General features: G+C 41.4%; 2 protein-coding genes across 2 annotated transcripts; one reads left to right on the forward strand and one right to left on the reverse strand.

The window, feature by feature from the left end:
* Nucleotides 1-6,332: 6,332 nt before the first annotated feature.
* LOC149819234 (uncharacterized) lies at nucleotides 6,333-7,010 on the reverse strand. The gene has a single exon (XM_089986361.1). It carries the CDS (start codon nucleotides 7,008-7,010, stop codon nucleotides 6,333-6,335), a length of 678 nt encoding a protein of 225 aa, XP_089842487.1.
* A 7,653-nt stretch (nucleotides 7,011-14,663) lies between these two features.
* Nucleotides 14,664-19,621, forward strand: LOC149819235 (cellulose synthase-like protein D1). The gene is made up of 3 exons (XM_089986362.1): nucleotides 14,664-15,250; nucleotides 16,561-17,350; nucleotides 17,885-19,621. The coding sequence occupies exons 1-3, from the start codon at nucleotides 14,664-14,666 to the stop codon at nucleotides 19,619-19,621; spliced, it is 3,114 nt and encodes a 1,037-aa protein (XP_089842488.1).
* The last annotated feature ends 895 nt before the right edge of the window (nucleotides 19,622-20,516 follow it).

The raw sequence follows: 20,516 nt of genomic DNA on the forward strand, positions 1-20,516 counted from the left end.
AACAAGCCCGCAAGGGTTACACAGTTTATTTGTGGTTAGACTTGAAACTTGTTAGAAATCGTTCCTATCCAGCCGTTGGGGCTGATAAGGACGACCTTATCATATCCAGAGACTCTGGATATGATAAGGTCACGTAAGCAAATGTGTGCTAACTGTATAACAGCAAATGTGCCCATTCTGATAAGGAAGCCTTATCCATGTTTGTTCAGTCTCAGCAAATGCGCAATTCATATCCATGTTTGTCGCTAATGTGATAACCATGAAGATCGATGTTATTGATCTTTACGTTTTATGGTTTGTTGGTTCTCTCTGTGTATTGTATTAAAGTGTATCAGCTAAGTGTGTAAAAAGTAAGAAATAAAACCATATTTTTCTCATCCCAGTCTTTGAGTTTTCTTTCATGGTATCAGAGCGGATACGTCATCAGCCTCTTCGTGATCTCTGAAGTCCTGCCCTTGTGCAGCCTTGTTGAGAGGGGATAATCGTCTCTCCTCTGTCGCTGATGCTTTGTTACATGGTGGTGGACCTCTGCTGCACCTGTGTTGCTGCAGCACTATCATTTTTTTTTTTGTTCCTGCATTGGATCCTGTAAAGATCAAGTTAGACCTCTGCCATCTTGGCCTTCCATGCGGGTCATCCAACACTGTGGTGGATGTTCCCTGCGTCTCCATCGAGCACTCTAACTGCATCGCTTCCCTCTGCTACAAGATGTCTTGTTCTTAAGAATAGACGAGAATTATTGCTCTCTCTCTCTCTCTGCTGCAGATCTTCACTGCAGTTGACACTCTTGTTCTCTCGCTCTTGCTGATCATCGAAAGATGTGTCGTGTCGTCTAGTGTCGAGCTACCATCGGATTATTCATGGCTTCTAACGATCATTTGCAGAAGGATAAAGATGCAACAAATTCCAATCTCTTTTATATACATCATTCTAATAATCTCAACCCGTCATTCACCAAGGATCAGGTTGAACAGTTATTTACTTTTATCAATCAAGGTAATCGAGCAAGTCCACAAGTGCATTTAACAGGTAATGTTTCGAACTTCACTGTTGTTGTCTCTCTTTCGCAACAATATATTCTTGACACTGGTATAACCGATCATATAATCGAATTTCTCCCTAATCTTACCTCACCAATACCAGCAACTTATCTCCTTGTTAACCTTTCAAATGGAATCCTAACCCATGTCTTCCACATTGGAAATGCCACCAGATCTTCTAAAATCAGTCTTTCAAATGTTATGAATATTCCTGAATTTAAGTTCAACCTAATCTCTATAAGCAAACTGATTCAAGATCTGGATTGTATAGCGACATTTGACAATGATTGTTGTTTATTGCAGGGCTGTGTCTCAAAACTGACAATTGGAGCGAGTAGGAGGTGGAATGGCCTTTACATTCTTGAGAATACCAATGAGATATCATTGGCCGCCCTAACGCCTACCCACATTTGACATTCCAGACTGGGACATATTTCTAATAAATGTTTGCAAACTCTCATTAATTCAAATAAAATACATACTTGTTCATTTGATGATCATTGTGATATTTGTCATTTTGCCAAACAGTCTCGTTTACCATTTTTTCTAAGTTTTATTTCAACTAGTCCGCCTTTCCAATTTATACATTGTGATTTGTGGGGAGGATACCAAACTCCATCTACTTTGGGTGCTCATTATTTTTTAACCATTGTTGATGCTTTTTCTAGAAGTACTTGGGTTTACCTAATGAGATATAACTTTGAAACCTTGCAGCTTATGCAAGATTTTTTTTCTATGATCAAAACCCAATTTGGTACTCAAATACAACATATTTGAAATAACAATAAAATCATTTTTTTTCTAATATGCCATTTTTTCTTCGTAATCAAGGGGTAGTATATTAACATACTTGCATCTACACACCCCAACAAAATAGAGTGGTAGAACGCAGGCATCGTGATGTCTTGAATATGGCTTGTGCCCTTCTATTCCAAGGTAATCTTCTCATAGAATTCTAGAAAGAATACATTCTCACGACTGCATATTTACTTAACCGAGTTTCCACCAAAACCCTACTTGGTAAAACTCCTTATGAAGTTCTTTTGGAAAAAATCCTACTTACAAGCATTTACGTGTTTTCAGATGTTTATGTTATGCCCACAACATTTATCATTCGCATAAGTTTGACACTCGTGTGAAATGATACGTGTTCATTGGATACCCTCATGGCCAAAATGCTTATCAAGTATATGATCTTGACAATTAAACCATTTTCATTAGTAGAGATGTAATTTTTCATGAAAATATTTTTTCCTTCCAAAACAAAAAAATAATTGATACATCAAAAGATGATGGGGGTGTGGTTTTACCTATACAAATTTCTGATATATCTTAAGCATCCAATGGTGACACCTCACCACAATCCAACTTCAGATCCCAACAACATCATGCTACCTGACCAAGCCCCTATGCAAGACTCATTTCATGATCCAATCCAAGAGCCACATATCAATTCAGATATGAACCCAAGGCGTTCAACTAGGCCAAGATCTCAACATGGGTATCTCAAAGATTATAGATGCTACACTGTCGTGCAAGCCCCTTCATTCGGGATGGACACGTCTAAAGGAACTCGGTATCCTCTCACTCATTTCTTATCTTATGATAACTTTTTGCAATTTCACAAAGTCTTCTTAGCATCCATCAACCAAACTATTGAACCTAGATCTTTCCTTCAAGCGGCTCAAGATCCTAAGTGGAAAGAGCGATGGCAATTGAGATTCAGGCATTAGAAGCTAATAACACTTGGACACTTGTTTCTTTACCTGTTGATAAAAAGTCCATCTACTGCAAATGAGTTTATAAAGTCAAGTATCATTCAGATGAATTCATCGAGCGATATAAGGCACGCTTAGTTGCAAAATGTTACACTCAGATTAAAGAGCTCGACTACAATGAGACTTTTGCATTAGTTGCTAAACTTATTACTATAAGATGTCTTCTTGCTCTTACCATCATTTTTCAATGTGTCATCTACCAATTTGATATTAACAATGCATTCCTGCATGGTGGCTTAGAGGAGGAAGTATATATGAGTCTTCCTCTAGATTTTTGAGTCAAGGGGAGCCGAAAGTTTGTCTATTGAACAAGTCTATTTATGGGCTCAAGCAATCTTCACGCAATTGGTTTGCAAATTTTTCATCATCCCTTAAAAATCTTGGTTTTACATAGTCAAAGGTGGACTACTCATTGTTCTTCAGAAACACTTCAATTGGCTATGTGTTCATCCTTATTTATGTTGATGATATCATTATCGCTCGAGATGATGTTGCATATATTGAGGATCTTAAAGCAACCTTGAACAATTTATTCTGCATTAAGGATCTTAAAAAGGTAAAATACTTTCTAGGACTTGAGGTGGCACGGTCCAGACAAGGTATTTTTCTTTCTCAACAAAAATATCGTTTAGATATCCTCAATGATAGTGGTTATCTTAGAGCGAAACCACTAACCACACCAATGGATCCCTATACTAAACTTGACAATGAGCATGGAGATATTTTGCATAATACCACCACATATTGGCGGCTCGTTGGGCAACTAATCTATCTCACCATCACCAGGCCTAACATTGTTTATTATGTACATGTTCTCAGCCAGTTCATGCATCAGCCCAAAGTTCCCCATATGCAAGCAACTCTTCATATGTTAAAATATCTTAAGGGGACGCTTGGCCAAGGTATACTCCTTTCTTCTTCTTTGAAGATTCATTTGACCGGTTACTGTGATTCAGATTATGCCTCTTGCCCAATGACCTAGTGCTCCACATCAGGCTATTTCATCTTTCTTGGCAAAAGTCTCATCTCATGAAAAACGAAAAAGCAGACCAGAGTTGCTCGGTCCTCGACAGAAGTAGAGTATCGGATCATGGCCTTGGCGTGGTCTGAATTAACATGGCTAAAATTGCTACTCACTAATCTTGGCATTCACCATTCACAACCCATGATACTATATTGTGATAATCAAGTTGCCCTATATATTGCTGTCAATTTTATCTTTCATGAGTGGACGAAACACATTGAGATTGACTGTCATGTTATTCGTGACAAAATCCAATGTGGTGACTTATGTACCCAGTTTGTTTCATCTGTTTTACAATGCGTGAATATCTTCACCAAACCGCTGACGCGTGATCCTTTTCATCGACTCAAGAGCAAGTTGAGGATGTTGAATCTACACGCCCCCACCTTAGAAGGAGTGTTAGAAATCGTTCCTATCCAGCCGTTGGGGCTGATAAGGATGACCTTATCATATCCAGAGACTCTGGATATGATAAGGTCACATAAGCAAATGTGCACTAACTGTATAGCAGAAAATGTGCACATTATGATAAGGAAGCCTTATCCACGTTTGTTCCATCGCAGCAAATGCACAAATCAACTTCACGTTTGGCGCTAATGTGATAACCATGAAGATCAATGTTATCGATCTTCACATTTTATGGTTTGTTGGTTCTCTCTGTGTATTGTATAAAAGTGTATCAGCTATGTGTGTAAAAAGTATGAAATAAAACCATATTTTTTCCATCCCAGTCTTTGAGTTTTCTTTCAAAACTACATGCCTTTTCAATAAAATGTTATGTACAAATAGCAGAAAATGTTGTTATTTTTGTGGTGGAGCATAGGGATGACTAAATGACCAAATGAAATACGGTGTGTAATCTTTTTTATTTTATCAAGCTGTAGGTGGACCTCTACCAGTTACAATGATTAATTACACTATATTTCATAGATTGAAGGAAACAGTCCGGTGGTTTATCCTTCCAAACCGATCGAACTCCAGGACTCATAAATTAAACTAAGTTCCTTGGAACATAATTGCACTCTTTTGGAATCCAGCGACACTGGCACCTTTGCTTACTTCGAAAATATTGAACTGTTGAAGCCTCTATCATTACATGATGAAATGGACCTTCCAAGGACTGGTTAAAGATCTGCACTATACCCTTCAGAGACGATTCAATGATCAAATTTTGAATGTCACATCTCGTATCAATGATCTCCACCCATCTCACCAATTACGTGATGCCTTACCATCCATCCAATTTTTAGAAACTGACCTGAGTGGCTGTGAACTGAAAACCCAATCCTCCATTTATTCTTTACAACACTAAACATTGAAAGTTTTACCCAACCACGAGGGGGTCTCCATCTATTAGCATAAAGCCAAATTCCTTTAGTCGTCTGATTTGAAAACTCCAATATGGGCAATATGAACTCACGAACTCCATGGAGAATATCTGATATCATTTTATCCATCGTCACCCTCTTCTGGTTGAATAAGATGTGGTTCCTCGTTTCCCAAATTTTTCTCACAGTTACTTGAAAGGCCACAAACCATCCTCTACGAACCATGTTATCTTGGAAACATCTCTCTCCCCATTGACAAAGAGCTTGGCCAAATATTGAGTAATGCCACTGTGCTCCGGGAGCACCTACTCCCACCTACTAGAAATCATAGTTGTAGGTTGAATCTTCTCAATCAGACCTTATAGACGTACTTAACACAGTTTATTTGATAGGAATCATGTTTTTAATCATGTTTTTTGGGCATCAAAATAGATTTTTTTAAGTCATGAAATTTTGGTACATTGTGAGCCGTTTATTTGTTAAGATCTTAAAAAACATACATGTATGCTATAATCACATGATCCAAAACTTGTTTCCAACTAAATAATGATTGTAGATCATATCTATAGGGTCTGATCAGTGAAAAAAACACTCAAATTTTGAAAAACAAAGCTTCTATTAGGTGAGAGTAGGTGCTCCGGGAGCACCCTATCATTAATTTATACTGTCTTTAAAATAGCTAATTAGTTTTTTTATGACTATTGCTGAAGTAAGGAAAACCTTGGGTGGAACCCCACGATCACCCTGCCTTACATGGCCCACCTCTGAAAACTATATACACACCCGTGCGCCAGCTAGGTTTGATCCGGTGCCTTCATCTCAGCACCCTCTAAGACACCCCGCCGGTCAGGCGGGCGGTTGTACAAATACAAATAGCCAGTCCTTTCAAAAGCGTAATCTAAATCAGCTTTTGGCTATGCTAATTTCCCACAGAACCTTGTGACTTGGTTACGTGGAAGCAAGCAAATGCTGAATTGATTTTGAGAATCACCAAGCTTCTCTAATAAAATGTTCTTCTTTAATTGGAACAAAAAAGACAAGAATTAGCCAGAATCAGGTGAGAAACTTATCCATACACATCATATGTGAATAACTCTGAAGTTACAGTGCCAGTGCAAGAACATAGATGAATCCTGTCTCCACTTCTTTGCTAGCAGAATTGCTATTGTTTGTATCCAAGACGAAGCTCAAGGTCAAGTTCATCAATCAATGCCGAGCTCCCGGAGTTCGCCGCACGCTCGGCGATTCTTGAGCGGAAGTCAGCAGACACAGTTTCGTCGTTACTAAAGGAGAGGGATGAAGAAGAGAATTGCACAGACGAGGCAGGCGTATTGCTAGCAGCGTAGTGAGACATGGAGAGCAATGTGGATGGAGAATCCACAAATCCAGGCATCCTCGGCCTAAAGAATGCAGTTGTTCCATCTCCGGCAGTGCTGAGAAGGTCACACAGTACACAAAGGCTACCGTTTCCGGTGTGGGCGTGGGTGGTGAGCCCGCTGTGAGCAAAGAGAAGTGAGGCAGCAGGAGGAGATTCCAGAGCATCAGAGGGCGAGAAGGCTGGGGAGGGCTGGTGTAGGCGGGCTCGGTCGCGGCGGTGGACGTTCATGTGGCCGCCGAGGGCTTGCGCAGACCGGAATTCTCTCCGGCAGAAGGCGCAAGTGTAGGAGCGCGGCGGCCATGTCAAGCCTGAGATGTTCCCGGCGTCCTCAGCGAAGGCACGAGCTTCCCACGAGTCATCTGCGTGGTCACCGCAGGGCCTGTTCGTGTTCCAAGCCCACTGGGAGGTGCCAGGGCCGGCCTTGGGTTGTCCTGCTGGATTCAGGCTGAGTTCGGGAGCCATGGTTGCATCAACTGTTTCTATATAAAGAATGTAACCAAAGAGAGAGAGAGAGAGGGTTCTATAAAAAAGGAAAAGAGGAAGTTTTTGAGGGAAAGACGAGACAAAAATGGAAGCTCAAGCTCACCCACCAACCCTATTTTGATGATGTGTTCCTCCTTGAGTGCAGACCTTACTCAGAACTAAATCGAAAGAAACAATCAATCAGAAAAGGAAGTCACACGGGAATCCAGTGAATTTTCCTTATTGTGCAAAGGGACAGGTCATTCACATGACGCCAAGTGCAGTTTTTTTTTTTTTTAATGTCATGCACTTTAACCCCATCCACCCAATTCCAGCTCCCATCTATCACTTTCTTTTTTTTCACTTTTCTTTTCTTTTTGAAACACCATCTATCACTTTCTCACTACCCATGTTTTCTTCCTCACCACTAAAAACACCTCACAATTTCTTCCAATTACCACCACACGTGAAACCACTGCATGGAAATTAAATATCTCCTTACCGATAAGGGTATATCATATGCAGGCCAACTTGAAATGGAGAGTGAAGATCTCAGTGGTCACATGACTCCTCTATTCATTAGATAAAGGAGATCGCACCCCATGAAATGGCATTGGCCAACTGCACGCTATGTGGCAGCGCAATATCTGAACCGTAGATTCTTGAAATCGACATTTCAAATATGCTTTTGGGTAGTATTTTGGTATGAGAGTTTCTGAGAAGTCATATGCTGATTACCACTTTTACTGTGAGAGAGAGAGAGAGAGGTTTCCCTTGTATGAGAAAACAATTATTAAGTCAGGATTGGTTTGAAGTTTTGCCTTGGTTTGATATTCCTGTTTTATGGCCATTGCAAGAAAGACACCATATATATATATATATATATATATATGGTCATATCCTTTTAGTTAATAAGGGTAAGATAAGAATTTTCAAACACTTTAAATTTTAAAACATTAAGGTCCTTATTCGACTATTGTCTGAAAAAAACAAGACTATAGTAGGCATTTCAGGAAACGTGGTGTCTGATGTGGAATTTCAGGTAAAATATGTTTCTGTATCAGAAATTACTCTCTTTCTTTTTTAATTTTGAAGGAATATTTTTTGGATCTAATGTGTCATTGCTCAATGATCCAAAGTCTAAGCTTGACGTGGATCCAACATTACATTTCGGTAAATTTTATAAAAGGCGTCCAATTTTATTTCCTTCTAATGTCACTTGTATAGTTTTGTTAATTTTTTTCAATTTATCATGATTTTGTCGCAATTATTTTTTGTTTTTTATTACATAGAAAAAAACTAGCCCCAAGATCACAGACTTGGTCTTTTCGTCACTGTTCACCAATGACAGAATCCCAATAAAATTGCGTACAAGGGCTCAGCTCATCTGGTAGAAGCCACTAGTGAATGTCACCAAGTTGACGGGACGTCACAAGTTTGAAACCCATGGATGGCATCCTAGAAACTTGATGTACTCTTCAGTGGAGGGACCTCAAGGTTTTTACCAAACAGAGGCCGGCCAATGTGTGGTCGGTGATGGAGGATTTTTCTCTTAGATTATCTAAAAAAAAAAGCTTTATGAGTGATTTTATTGCAATTGTAATGAAATTTAAAATTCTTATTTTGGCACATTTCTCTTTTTATATATTTTTATGATTTTAGGCCTTCAAATATTATAGGGTTTTCTTATATTTCAGACCTGATCATTGACACTTACAAAACTGTGATAGTAGTCATCGTCATTTTTTGGGGCGGTTTTTCCTTGTAAATAATAAAAAAAAACATCAAATTCTGAAGTTGGCTAGCAGTTTCTAACATTAAACCAAATGGGGCATTTATTTATATCAGATCCAGCTGCCTCTAGTGGTGAGCACGTCTCATGCATGATGACCCAAAACCAAAGAATCCACCTACTCTAGCTGGCACACGGATCCTTCATGTCTAAGTGGTGCTATGGTCAGGTCTGGATCTAGGCCTGACTGGATCTTTCATGAGAAAAAAAGCATACCTAGATCTAATAAGGATTTTACATAAATTAGGCTTTTTACATTAAAAATTTGCTGATAATTAGAACTCGGGTGTGACCGGGTTTTGAATAAAATTTCATAAACCATACCCAATCCATATAATAACCGGACCTCATGGGTATGACCCGAATAGTTAATGGGACCCATTCCTTTGTTACCAAACTCCGACCTTATTGGATCCAGTACGGGTGAGATGTGTAAATGCATTGGATTTGGTTAGGAATAGATCCTAGTGAATCCTACATAATCGGCTTGGGTGTCAGATGTGGGTTCTGTGAAAAAAGCAACTACCAAATTCATATCAGATTTGCTTGAAAGCCAAGAATATATGCCTTTCAAATATACTGCTGGTTTGGGTGCAACTCGTGTCATATTTGGATTCGAAATCAGATGGAAATCCGTAATCCGATTAATTATTACATGTTATATATATTATGTACCAAACCTCACTAAATGGATTCAGATCCAAAAGGATGTATGACACAAATCCGAACCATTGGGATCCCTACATAACCCAATGAAGGGCAAATGCTAGCACGTCTTCTCCATTATTATTCTCACCATAAGTGCCATGCACGACCTCACCCCAAATGGATCAGGCAAATTTACCAAATCTAACCCAAATACTTGGTCAAAGACTATCATCGTCAAAATGGTTAACCATGGGCTTTGGACCAAGAAATGTCAAGATCCAAACTTTCCTGCACCCGTGTATGCGACAGTTGTGCCAAACCCAGGCTCTTAACCAAATCGAGGGCGGTCCAATTCTTGTGGATCCCTATACGGACCCAGTTTAGCAAGCATAATACCATGAACTCATGCAAGGTAATGTCATTCCATTGCAGTTTTTAACATAGAAGAACTAGTCTGGATCTGTTTGTACCCATTCTCAAGGTGTAGAAATAGATTGGTTAAATGGACTCATATCGGATCTAAACCATATTCAATAGGGTCAGCTGCCTTTCTAACCCCATTTAGCTGAACTTCTAGCCTTATTGCCTAACCTAGAGCAGGCCAGGACTTGGTTGGGCTTCTGGGTTAAAAGTAGACCTGGCTGAGCCTTTAGCAAAGCAAATTAAAGCACAACGGACCCGGGTCTGGTGCGGTTCATTTAAATGGAACCCATAGCCACCTTGGTCCATAACTTGCTATAGGGCTGTCACTGTAAACTTCTAGGCCAATAAAAGGGGGCATCATGGTCATTATTCATTATATATGGTGGGAAAGTCCGAGCCGACTAGTGAGAAAATGGGGTCTTACTAACATCACCATTTCTCTCTCTGCAACCATCAACCTGCTCTCTCTCTCTCTCTCTCTCTCTCTCTCTCTCTCTCTCTCTCTCTCTAACTTGATATCTAACGGAGAGAATTCCACCAACTTCTTCCTCTGCTCTTCTTTCTCAAGAATTGCAATCTTGGTAATTTACTTTCTTTTCCTTTGGAAAAAATCTGCTGGTTAAGATTAGTTTCTTCTATCTTTCACTTCCGAAAAAAAAAATCAAGGTTCTAATCTTTGCAGGAAAGCAAGATGGAGCAATCAAGAACACCCGAGAATTATCGCTCGATCTGGAGATGATCACCCCGATTTTGATCGAATTAAAAATTTCCGGTAATTACAATTAGTATTTCTATATGTATTTTGCTATTATTTTCTGCATGCAAATCAAGAAGTTAACTTCAATTATCATCGCCACTTAATCTAGGCTTTTAATCATCAATGAAGTCTTTCTTTTCCTTCAAAAAGAAATCTATATTTTTTATAACATACAAAATTTTCAAATTTTGAAATTAACACATAGTTCATAGCTTTATTTGAATTAAGTTGCTGTTCTAACCAGTTTTGCTTTGACTGTGTCTTCCTATTATTGTAAATGAAAAAAATTAGCTAACAAGGTTTTCTGAACTTTTGTTACCCAAGTTTCAACATGGGTTGAAACATTTGAAACGTGATTCACGAATTACTGACAAAAGCAATTGACATGTTGAATATCATAACACGAGAAACTGAATTTGTATTTGGTACTGTCGAAAGTACCATACTATCTAACTGAAAGTTATATTTCCAGGTATTATTTACTCAATCAAACCATAAGGTCATCGTTTGTTTAATTAGCAAGAAACGTGCTATGCACGCATTTGTTCTAATGTTAATTTGGTTTTTTCATTATAAAAATTTGTTGATTGTAGAGCATTGAATTTTACGTTCCTTTGAATTCCAAACGTTAAAATATTCTGGTCTAAGGTATATTATTCACTGAAAAGCTATGTTGATCACATATATAGAAGCAGATCCGGTCCCCAAACATATCGACAAAACATACAGTGCAACACTAAAAAAAATAATGGAGTTACTAGATAATATTGTACCATTGATAGCACGAAATATTAGTTTTTTTCGAGAAAGAGAACTGAAAATTTTATAAAAATAGGAACAAATTATCACAGAGCAAGGCAAGGCGATGAGATATCACCTTGCAAAACAGAAAGAAAAGAGTAAAACAGGGTACAGAACAGAAACTGCAAAAACAAAACAGACTGCAACAGTATAGAGAAGACCAACAGAAAAATAGCAAAATGAGTGGTAAGAGAGCTTGATTAAATCGAGAGGACTTTGAGCCGTAGATATGCTTGATTCCTTGACTCCAAGACCAGAGTCTGGTGAAGTTCTGTTAAATTACTTCGACACAAAATTAGGGTGGTCGGATTTCATTCATTTACATGGTCTTTTATTTTATTTAATTCTTCAAAACAACAATTAAACAATGCCCACACGGGCTCCGGTCATCTGATATGGGTGCGGCACAAGTTCAAAACCCACAGGTGGCATCCCTTGCTGCAAGGTCATAACTGGGTGCACTCTCCGGTGGGCAGGGAGGACCTCAAGGGTTTTACCAACCAGAGGCTAGCCAATGTGAGTAGGGATCTCAGTATTTGACATAATTTTACTTTCAATCCTAGCCATCCAATCAATGGCTAGGATTGGTTCACATTTTTACCTGGATGTGGATGGATCCTAACCGTCTAGCCAGATGCTTTAGCTGGACGGCCATAGGATGAAACCCATCATATGTCAAAGGATGAGATCTTTTTGGAGCCAATGTGTGGTCACGATGGAGGGTTTTTCCCGTGGATTATCCAAAAAAAAAAAAAATTGTCAGTTAGATCTCTCTTATGAGTGCATCTACTGTTGAACCAAACTACCATAGTGGAACACTCTTAATATACACAGATTTAACCTCTAAAAGTAAAACTTACGTAACTTTGGCTCATGTTTAGCACAATCTATTTACCATTTTTGTGTGTCAAAATTGACACCGAGTTGACATCATAGGCCATTTTTGAGCCATCCTAATCTTCATAAAACGTGAACCGTTGATTACAATGAAGATTGAAACTTATAATGCAGAGGAAATGATTAAGTCTACTATGATGATAAAGTGAAATACATCTTTACAGTTTGAAGCAGCATTTGGTGGACAGATCCATGCAAACAAGAGCGTGTAGCATAGGAAGGTATCATGGTTTAGGAGATGGTTCTGGTGAAGGAGTAACAGCTGTAGAGGCAGGCTGTACATGAGGCTTCATCAAAAGATAAAGGTGTAGAGTGGGAGTTAAGCGGATCAGCGTCCAGTTCCTGCCATTTTATGGTTTGTCCTCTGCCCAAACAAATGGGTCTTCCTTTTGAATTTTTTCATCTAGTAGCATTAATTTCATCTGCTCCTTTTGATCTCAAGGGCCTACGTACTTCACCGCTTCTCTATCTGGTGAACACTATATTTTTTAGATGTCGTAGATGATTATATAGATTGTGTTTAATTAGGTTTATCTCATTAGCCCATATATATATATATATATATATATATATATATATATATATATAGGGAGAGAGAGAAAACTGAACATGTTAGGCCCTATTTCTTGTTCTGTTCTATAGGTTTTAGGTGTTTTATGATAGATCTGAACCATTAGATGTGTTTAGTGGGAATAGACTCTTGGAGCATGTATTTTTGACGAAAAAACATGTTTTTATGGGATGAGAAAAACTGGTAGCATCATAGCCATTGATTTTGGATCACCAAAAAAATCTATATACAGGTCAGATTTCGGCAATCCAAAAGCTGGTTCCACTAAACAAAACCTATAGATCACATCTATGGTGTTAGAAGTGAGAATAAAATACTTAAAACTATGATTTTTGAAGGGGCCTAACGAGACTTAACAAAAAATAGGCCCTAAGGAATGCATTAATATATATATATATATATAGAGAGAGAGAGAGAGATGCTAACCAGCATGTTAGTCAGGCTTTCTAAGGGTTTTTTCATGTTTTTCTTAAATTTGACCGTATAGAGACATTCTACACGCTTGATTTTATAGGAATAGACTTTTGAATCATATGATTCCCGATATGCATGTAGGTTTTTATAAGGTTTAAAAAATAGATGGTCTAAGATTTTCTTAAATATTCAAGTCTTGTTTTTTATCAAAAAACATCATCAAAATGTAGTTTCCTAGTAAATCGACTGTGCAGAACACATCTGTGTGCTCAAATTTAAGTAATACATGGGGGGAAACCCTTTGAAAACCCGATTAGCACGACTGTTAGCTAGAAAAATAGTTAGCATCACTCTCTTTCTCTCTCTCCCTATATATATATATATATATATATATATATATATATATATATATATATATATATATATATATATATATATATATATGAGAAGGGGGATCGTTCTGTCTTCCCCTTCAAAATCTGTACGTATATATGTTTTTGGCAAATTTGACCATACGGCTTTGATCTCCCAATAAAAAGTTTTCTTGCATCAAATTTTTTTGGATGTGTAGATAGGATTTTATAACGTAGAAAGTTTCAAAAATTTTGAAACCATTGAATTAAATCCTTGCGAAATCCTACCTGTATGTCGAAAAAAGCTTGATCAAAGAAGCTATTTATAGGTTTTCGACCATGAAGATCACATCAGTATGGTCAGATTTTCGACAAAACATAACTACATACAGATTTTGAAGGAGATGACGAGCGGATGGACCTAGTAAGGTGAAAAATCAATGGCTCCTATTGTGCTAAAACGTGGTGATAAAATATTCAAGTTTTTTCCTTGAATCGGCTCTACCTAAAGCATGTTTCTTTAGTAAATATAAGTTACACAAAACTAGAGATGTCGATATGATTTTATCCGTTATTCGACTGAATCCAAGCTCGGTTTAATTAGTTGAATTTGGTAAAGCCAAAACTATATCAATTATAATTGGATGCAGATATGGTTTTGTTTGTTTGCTACTGAATTCAATGAAAATTCGGATTTGATGGATATCTGAATACATTTATATGTCAAAAAGCAGATTTGTTATGAGCTTTTCACCATCCAAATCTGAATCCGAATTCGAATCCATTTAGGCAAACATCCGATTAGTAAGATATGGTATTGGACACCTCCAATCCCAATCCTAATTGTTTACATCCCTACACGAAACACACCTTCAAGTATGATTTTTTTACCAAACAAGTTAATTGTCTGGGTTTGGATGTTTGCAGGGCGTTTAGCTTGTAGAAGCCAATTTCTCCACCCTCCTTTTATTAATCCACCATTTTTTATTGGTTGACCATGGATTCACTAAACCACACCGAGTCAAACAAGCCCATACCACCCAGGCCTTCCCCGTCCGTGAAGTTCTCCCGCCGGACATCGAGCGGCCGATTCGTGAGCCTCGAGAACATTGAATTCTCCGGCGAGTCCTCGACACCCGACTACATCAACTACACTGTGATGATGCCCCCGACGCCGGACAACCAGCCAATGGACGACGACCAGTCTGCGGCCAAACCTGAGGGCAGGCAGGACCCATACGGGTCAAGCTCAGCATACCAAGGTGAGGAGGGCGTGGGGGGTGGGGTCAGTGGGCTCAACCCCAAGACGGACCAGCGTGCATCAATGATGAATTCAAGAAAGTCCATACAGCTACGGAGCCAAACAGGGGAGTTTGACCACAACAGGTGGCTGTTCGAGACCAGTGGGACCTACGGGTATGGGAATGCTTTCTGGCCGTCAGATGATCATGGTGGGTGTGGTGGTGGCCATCGGATGGTTGATGGTGATAACATGAGTGTGAGCATGGCTGACTTCCTTGACAAGCCTTGGAAGCCGTTGACCAGGAAGCTTTCCGTCCGAACTGCAATCCTCAGCCCTTACAGGTGAGCCCAAATTTTGTCGGTTTCTCGCAGTCACCGGCGATGTAAAACTCGAGCACAGGAGCTCCACTCATCTGGTAGGGGCGACAAGTGAATGTCACCAAGTTGACGAGACGTCACAAGTTTGAAACCCACTGATGGCATCCCTTGCCACAAGCTAGGTGTAGTCTCCGGTGAGCAACCGGACCTCAAGGGTTTTACCAACCAACTAGAGGTCCGGGATAGGGCCGGAGTTTAGACTATCCAAAAAAACAAACTGTGGATGTAAAACGTTGCTAGTTCGGGTTGGGTTTTGCTTAATTGAACCGAATCCATTATGCTGGAGACGGGTGAGCTCCTCCCATGTCCAGTTGTTCATCTGGTTGGATTTAGTATGTTGATTTTCATACTGGGTGCAATAAAAATAGAAAAAATATCTGAATTGCCATTTACTTATATCTCAAAGAGTAACAAGAAAAGTGAATCCATAGTGACAAATACGCGTGATGTTTTGAAAATATCATTACTTAATTAATTGGGTATTTTCAGAGGCTGAAAAATGCCAAAAAGATGCAATATTTTCAGTTATTGCCTATATCTAAAACGTTGTGCAATATTCTCACTTTCAAATATTTTATATTCTCGTATTGATTTATATTTTAAAATTTTATATATGCCAATATTTTAACGGAATTTCTTGGGAAATACAATATTTTTTTTATTTTCTTTTGCCAAGAACGCTATTTTTGGGAAGCAGATATGCTGAACATGAGCCTTTTGCTCATGACAACATCGTGGCCGTCTGTTTGCATTTTGGATGAATGCCACGTAGCATATAACTGTTGCGTTGACTTTTTAACTTTTCAAAACACAAAACGAACGGCCACGATGTTGGCATTAGCAAAAAAGCTCATGTTCAGCATGACCTGATCTGCTTCTCTAGCTATTTTTGGCATTGTTGGGAAAATCTCACGGCAATTAAACCTTTTAATTTTGGAAAAATCTGAACAAAATGCTGTTATATAAGTAAAAATATGCATAAAAATATATGTGTAAGTAAAAAATAATAAATAATATAAAATGCAAAAAAAAATTTATCACGTTAATATTTTTCATTCAAAATAAATGATATTTTAAATGCACCAACTGCTTTTATTAAAGTTATCACGTTAATATTTTTCATCAAATGCATTAACTGCATATAACTGTTGTTATATGGCCAGTTGAAAATCACGATATTTTCAAAATATCAGCAATGTTTGTGACAGATTCTAACATGTATACTTCTTCTAACGTTGCATCTATTGCATATATGGGACCAAAACCAAAAGCAGGCTGCTGATCGTGATCCGAATGGTGGTGCTGGCCTTCTTCCTCATGTGGCGGATCAACCACCCCAACCCTGATGCGATCTGGCTGTGGGGAATGTCCGTTGTCTGCGAGCTCTGGTTCGCCTTCTCATGGCTGCTGGACCAGCTCCCCAAGCTGAGCCCCGTCAACCGGGCTGCCGACCTCGCCGCGCTCCATGAGAAGTTCGAGTCGCCGTCGCCTAGCAACCCGTCCGGCCGGTCCGACCTCCCAGGGGTCGACGTCTTCGTATCGACCGCCGACCCAGAGAAAGAGCCCCCGCTGGTCACCGCAAACACTATCCTGTCAATCCTGGCCGCCGAGTACCCGGTCGAGAAGCTCGCCTGCTACGTCTCCGACGACGGCGGCAGCCTCCTCACCTTCGAGGCCATGGCGGAGGCCGCCTCCTTCGCGGAGGTGTGGGTCCCCTTCTGCAGGAAGCACCGGATAGATCCCAGGAACCCGGAGAGCTACTTCACCGTGAAGGGGGACCCTACCAGGTTCAAGAAAGACCCGGACTTCGTGAGGGATCGGAGGAGGGTCAAGAGGGAGTATGACGAGTTCAAGGTGAGGATCAACGGGCTTCCTGATGCCATTAGGAGGAGGTCTGATGCCTACAATTCCAGGGAGGAGGCCAAGGCAGCAAGAGAAGGAGATCCGGAGGCCGCCAAATCCATCCCCAAGGCTACCTGGATGGCTGATGGCACCCACTGGCCCGGCATCTGGGCCGTGCCATCCGACGATCACCGGAAGAGTGACCACGCCGGCATCCTTCAGGTAAATACAGTCACATTATTCATTTTTTGGTCCCACCTACCCTGTTTCTATACGATTACCCTGTACACCAAAAAAGTATGCCGCTGCACCTGACTGACTTCAGTCTCACTGTTGGACCCCCTAGTGTTGTACCCAGAGATGAAGGTGATGGAACGAGGTGCAATCACATTGCACAAATGCAATGTGTCACTGCACCTTATCACCATTTATTCGCTGTTAGGTCATGGAGGTGATGAACACAGATCCCATCATTTGAAATAGTATGGTTTCATCATACATTCAATCATAGACATCTAATCAACAGCTAGATGGTTCTGCCTGGATGGTTATGATTGTATGTATAATGAAACCCATCCTATTTCAAATATGATGGTAACAGCGCATAGCATTTATGCAATGTGATTGCACCTGATCCTACTTCGAGACTGATGGCACACTTTTGGTGTGCAATGTGATTGCACCTCATCTGCCCTCCCCCATCTTGGGATCTTATCTACACACTCTAAGGCTCGCTTAGGGTGATGCACAATACAGGTGATGGCGAAGGTGCCGGAACCCGACCTCGTACTAGGCGGACCTGACGAGAAGATCATGGACCTCACCGGTGTCGACGTCCGAGTGCCCATGTTGGTATACGTCTCCCGCGAGAAGCGCCGCTGCTACGACCACAACAAGAAGGCTGGAGCCATGAACGCCCTTGTCCGAGCTTCCGCCATATTGTCCAACGGGCCCTTCATCCTCAACCTTGATTGTGATCACTATATCTACAACTCTCGGGCCATCCGCGAGGGCCTCTGCTTCATGATGGACCGCGGAGGAGACCGCATCTGCTATATACAGTTTCCGCAGCGGTTCGAAGGCATCGACCCCTCTGACCGCTATGCCAACCACAACACTGTCTTCTTCGACGGCAACATGCGTGCACTTGATGGACTCCAGGGCCCGGTCTACGTCGGTACCGGTTGCCTCTTCCGCCGGGTTGCATTCTATGGCTTTGACCCGCCCCGCGCGTATGAATACAACGGTGTGTTCGGCCAGAGCAAGCGCCACCTCCGGTCCCCCTCCTTGTCGTCCACCATCTCCGACGATTCTACCACCGATACAGTGTCGACTATCGACCTCACCACTCATGAGTCCGATGCACCGAAGAAGTTTGGCAACTCGACGCTCTTTGCCCACTCGATCCCCATAGCCGAATTCCAGGGCCGGCCGCTCGCGGACCATGAATCAATAAAGAACGGCCGTCCTCCTGGTGCACTGCTCTACCGCCGGGAGCCGCTGGCCGCGCCGACCGTAGCCGAGGCGGTTTCCGTCATCTCTTGCTGGTATGAGGATAAGACAGAGTGGGGTGGGAGGGTCGGCTGGATCTACGGGTCAGTCACCGAGGACGTGGTCACGGGGTACCGCATGCACAACCGCGGGTGGCGGTCCGTCTACTGCATCACCAGCCCGGACGCCTTCCGGGGGACAGCGCCGATAAACCTGACGGACCGGCTGCACCAGGTGCTCCGGTGGGCGACCGGCTCGATCGAGATCTTCTTCTCGCGCAACAATGCGCTCTTCGCCAGCAGGAGGATGAAGTTCCTGCAGAGGGTCGCCTACCTCAACGTCTGCGTATACCCCTTCACCTCCATCTTTCTCATCGTCTACTGCTTCCTGCCCGCCTTCTCCCTCTTCACCGGCACCTTCATCGTGCAGACCCTCAATGTCACCTTCCTCAGCTACCTCCTCATCATCACAGTCACCCTCTGCGCGCTGGCCATCCTGGAGGTCAGGTGGTCCGGCATCGGTCTGGAAGAATGGTGGCGCAACGAGCAGTTCTGGCTCATAGGCGGCACAAGCGCGCACCTGGTCGCGGTGCTGCAGGGCCTGCTGAAGGTGGTCGCCGGCGTCGAGATCTCGTTCACGCTCACGTCGAAGTCGGCGGCCGAGGACAACGACGACATCTATGCAGACCTCTACGAGGTGAAGTGGACCAGCCTGATGATACCCCCCATAGCCATTATCGTGGTGAACGTAGTTGCCATGTTTGTGGGGTTCTCCAGGACGTTGTACAGCCCCATACCGCAGTGGGGCAAGCTGTTTGGTGGGTTGTTCTTCAGCTCCTGGGTGCTGGCGCACATGTACCCGTTTGCAAAGGGGCTGATGGGCAGGAGGGGGAGGGTGCCCACCATCGTGTACGTGTGGGCTGGGTTGTTTGCCATCACGGTGTCGTTGCTTTGGATTACTATTAGCCCTCCCGGCGGTAGCGGTGGCTCGGTGCAAGTGTAAGTCTAAGCGGTGGCCTCTTGACGACGGCGGATCAGGTGGGTGCAATCACATTGTACAAGTAAACTTTAATGTGCCGCTGCATCTTATCTGCCCTCCGTCTTCGGTCCCACTCCTGACAAGCGAGGTGGAGGGCAGTCTGGTGCAATCACATTCTACGCTTTAGTGTACGGTTGGGGCAGTCTCCGGCACACTAAAAGTGTGCAATTTGATTGCACCTGATCTGCCCTCCCTTTGATCTACCTGTATTTTGGTTCATTTTCTCTCTCTCTCTCTGGACATTTTTGGGATATATTGAGAATTTTGCGAGTGATGGTTACGTTCAAAAAAATATGCATTCCTTCGTTGTCACTGAACGATAGGTTTGAGAGGTGGATAAGTTGAAATTTTGTTTGATTTCTTTTTTTCTTTTTTTTTGGTGTACACGGAGAAGAGATCTTAGATAATGTAATAGGTAAATTTGTTGGCATGGCCAAAACCAATATGAAATTGCTTTGTGGTAGTCTAATTAATTTTTTGTGATGTTAAATGTAATTAGTGTTGTGCACGTCTAGGGAACAACGTTTTTCTCTCTTCCAAACGTACCTTAAATCTGGTTAGTTTGGTGGGCCGGGGATGGTTCATCATCATTACATGGTGGTGGTATATCTGGTTGAACGCAATGCTCGTCACTTTCACAATGCCAGTTAGTCAACCTTATGTTCCGTGATAAAAGCGCTCACTGAACGCTTCTTGGTTGCGTCCCATCTTCAAATTTGTCCTTTTTATTCGTTACAGTCTGATCACTCATCAGCGTACTGTTCAATTTGTACATTAATGAATTTTTTTCCCAAGCCTTCCTTTAAAAAAAAAATTTACAATTACATGCATGTATGCCCACCATGCACACTTCAAGAGA

The sequence above is a fragment of the Nuphar pumila genome, chromosome 13, assembly GCF_984573655.1.
Source record: "Nuphar pumila chromosome 13, dmNupPumi1.hap1.1, whole genome shotgun sequence".
Classification (NCBI taxonomy): domain Eukaryota; kingdom Viridiplantae; phylum Streptophyta; class Magnoliopsida; order Nymphaeales; family Nymphaeaceae; genus Nuphar; species Nuphar pumila.